Raw genomic sequence first — 1,727 nt, 5'->3', positions numbered from 1 at the left:
TAGTATATCAATAAATGATGATAATATATAATATATAATATCATAATAATATAATATATAAATAATGTAAACCTTACTATTGCTACTACTGTAGGTTCGCAACGGCGTCGTGACCATTTTCCAAGATTTCTATGATCACCCGCGAATGCCATTTAAGATGAAGTACGACGCGCGTAAAACTGTACAGTAAGAACCATCTCGAGACGATGAATTTTAGGAGTGGTAATTTTGTTATTTTTTTTCGAGGTGGAAGGTGCCTCCTGATACTGTGGACTACCCCATAGTACTTCCTATTTTCATTGAAGGTCTCAGAGAAGTTCTCCCGATGTGAGTTTTGAATAATCGTTCTTGCTCGTGAACGACGGTATTACCGTTAGTCGTGTTGTTGGAGTAGGAATATATGTAATCGCTTTCCTCAGCACCTGAGCTCAGGAGTTTCCTATACAGTGTTGGAGTAGGAATATATGTAATCGCTTTCCTCAGCACCTGAGCTCAGGAGTTTCCTATACAGTGTTGGAGTAGGAATATATGTAATCGCTTTCCTCAGCACCTGAGCTCAGGAGTTTCCTATACAGTGTTGGAGTAGGAATATATGTAATCGCTGTCCTCAGCAGCTGAGCTCAGGAGTTTATATACGAATTCGGGTAGAAGTGTACAGAAACCAACAAGAATTTGCCAAAAATCTCCTCATTGTCAGCAACACATATAGTTGACCATGTCGTTATAGGTATGAGACTCTGGCTTTCGCCGGAGCTCTTGAGCTTATCAGAAGGGGCGGCGACCGACGCGTAGTGCCGGTTCTTCCCAAGTTGGTGAGAACTGCTGTTGGAGGAGTAAATGCTTGCTTTCCTCAGCAGACGTAGAAATTTGCATACGAATTTGGGTAGCTAAGTTTGCTGAAAAAACAACAAAAATTTCTCAGAATTTTTTCATGTAGTTGATCATGCAGAATAGGAAAGGGAAAATCTTCATAGTGCGTTGGTGGTATCTTGATCAGCAGATACAACCGTTGAAACGCGCTTTGGAAAGTCGAGATCCCAACACTCTACGCAAGGTTGGTGTAATAACGTATCGTCGTGGTTGGTATAGGTTGCTATCAGGCTTTGCAAACTCTACAAGTGATGGCTAGAAGTGGGGCGATGCTGGGCGAGGCCTTGGTGCCGTATTATAGGCAAATATTGCCGGTCTTGAACATGTTTAGGAGTCAGAAGAGCATGAGTATGAGTAGTGTTGGAGTAGGATTATATGTAATCGCTTTCCTCAGCACCTGAGCTCAGGACTTTCCTACACAGTGTTGGAGTAGGAATATATGTAATCGCTTTCCTCAGCACCTGAGCTCAGGAGTTTCCTATACAGTGTTGGAGTAGGAATATATGTAGTCGCTTTCCTCAGCACCTGAGCTCAGGAGTTTCCAAAGCTGATTCTACACGAATTAGAGTAGAAGTGTGCAGAAACTGACCAGAATTTTCTAAAATTTCCTCCCAAAATTTTCATATTGTCACCAACACATGTGCGTATTTTCCCGTAAATTGTCAATGTTTTTTGTATATCAGGAGACGATATGGACTACAGACTAGGAAGAAATATCGGGGCTTTGATAGACGAGACTTTGGGAGTGCTGGAAAACATGGAGGAGAGGACGTGAGTCATCATAGAGAATTTGGGGGGGATTCCGATAAGAAATTAATGAAGAAATAAACCCGTGTAGTGTTATGTTTAAATGATGA

At 41.6% G+C, this 1,727-nt stretch overlaps 1 protein-coding gene across 1 annotated transcript; it reads left to right on the top strand.

Moving 5' to 3' along the window:
* Positions 1–94: 94 nt before the first annotated feature.
* On the top strand, positions 95–1,645 carry Pmar_PMAR002641 (hypothetical protein, conserved; the record flags this gene model as incomplete). Its single annotated transcript, XM_002769608.1, has 6 exons — positions 95–186; positions 247–327; positions 728–812; positions 1,001–1,054; positions 1,101–1,227; positions 1,554–1,645. Coding segments are annotated over 6 exons (531 nt in total), but the record flags the coding sequence as incomplete, so codon positions are not given.
* Between the last annotated feature and the right edge of the window lie 82 nt (positions 1,646–1,727).

The sequence above is a fragment of the Perkinsus marinus genome (assembly GCF_000006405.1).
Source record: "Perkinsus marinus ATCC 50983 genomic scaffold scf_1104296965514, whole genome shotgun sequence".
Taxonomy (NCBI): Eukaryota; Perkinsozoa; order Perkinsida; family Perkinsidae; genus Perkinsus; species Perkinsus marinus.
The sequence above is the reverse complement of the archived record's forward strand: the minus strand, read 5'-3'. Positions and strand labels throughout refer to the sequence as shown.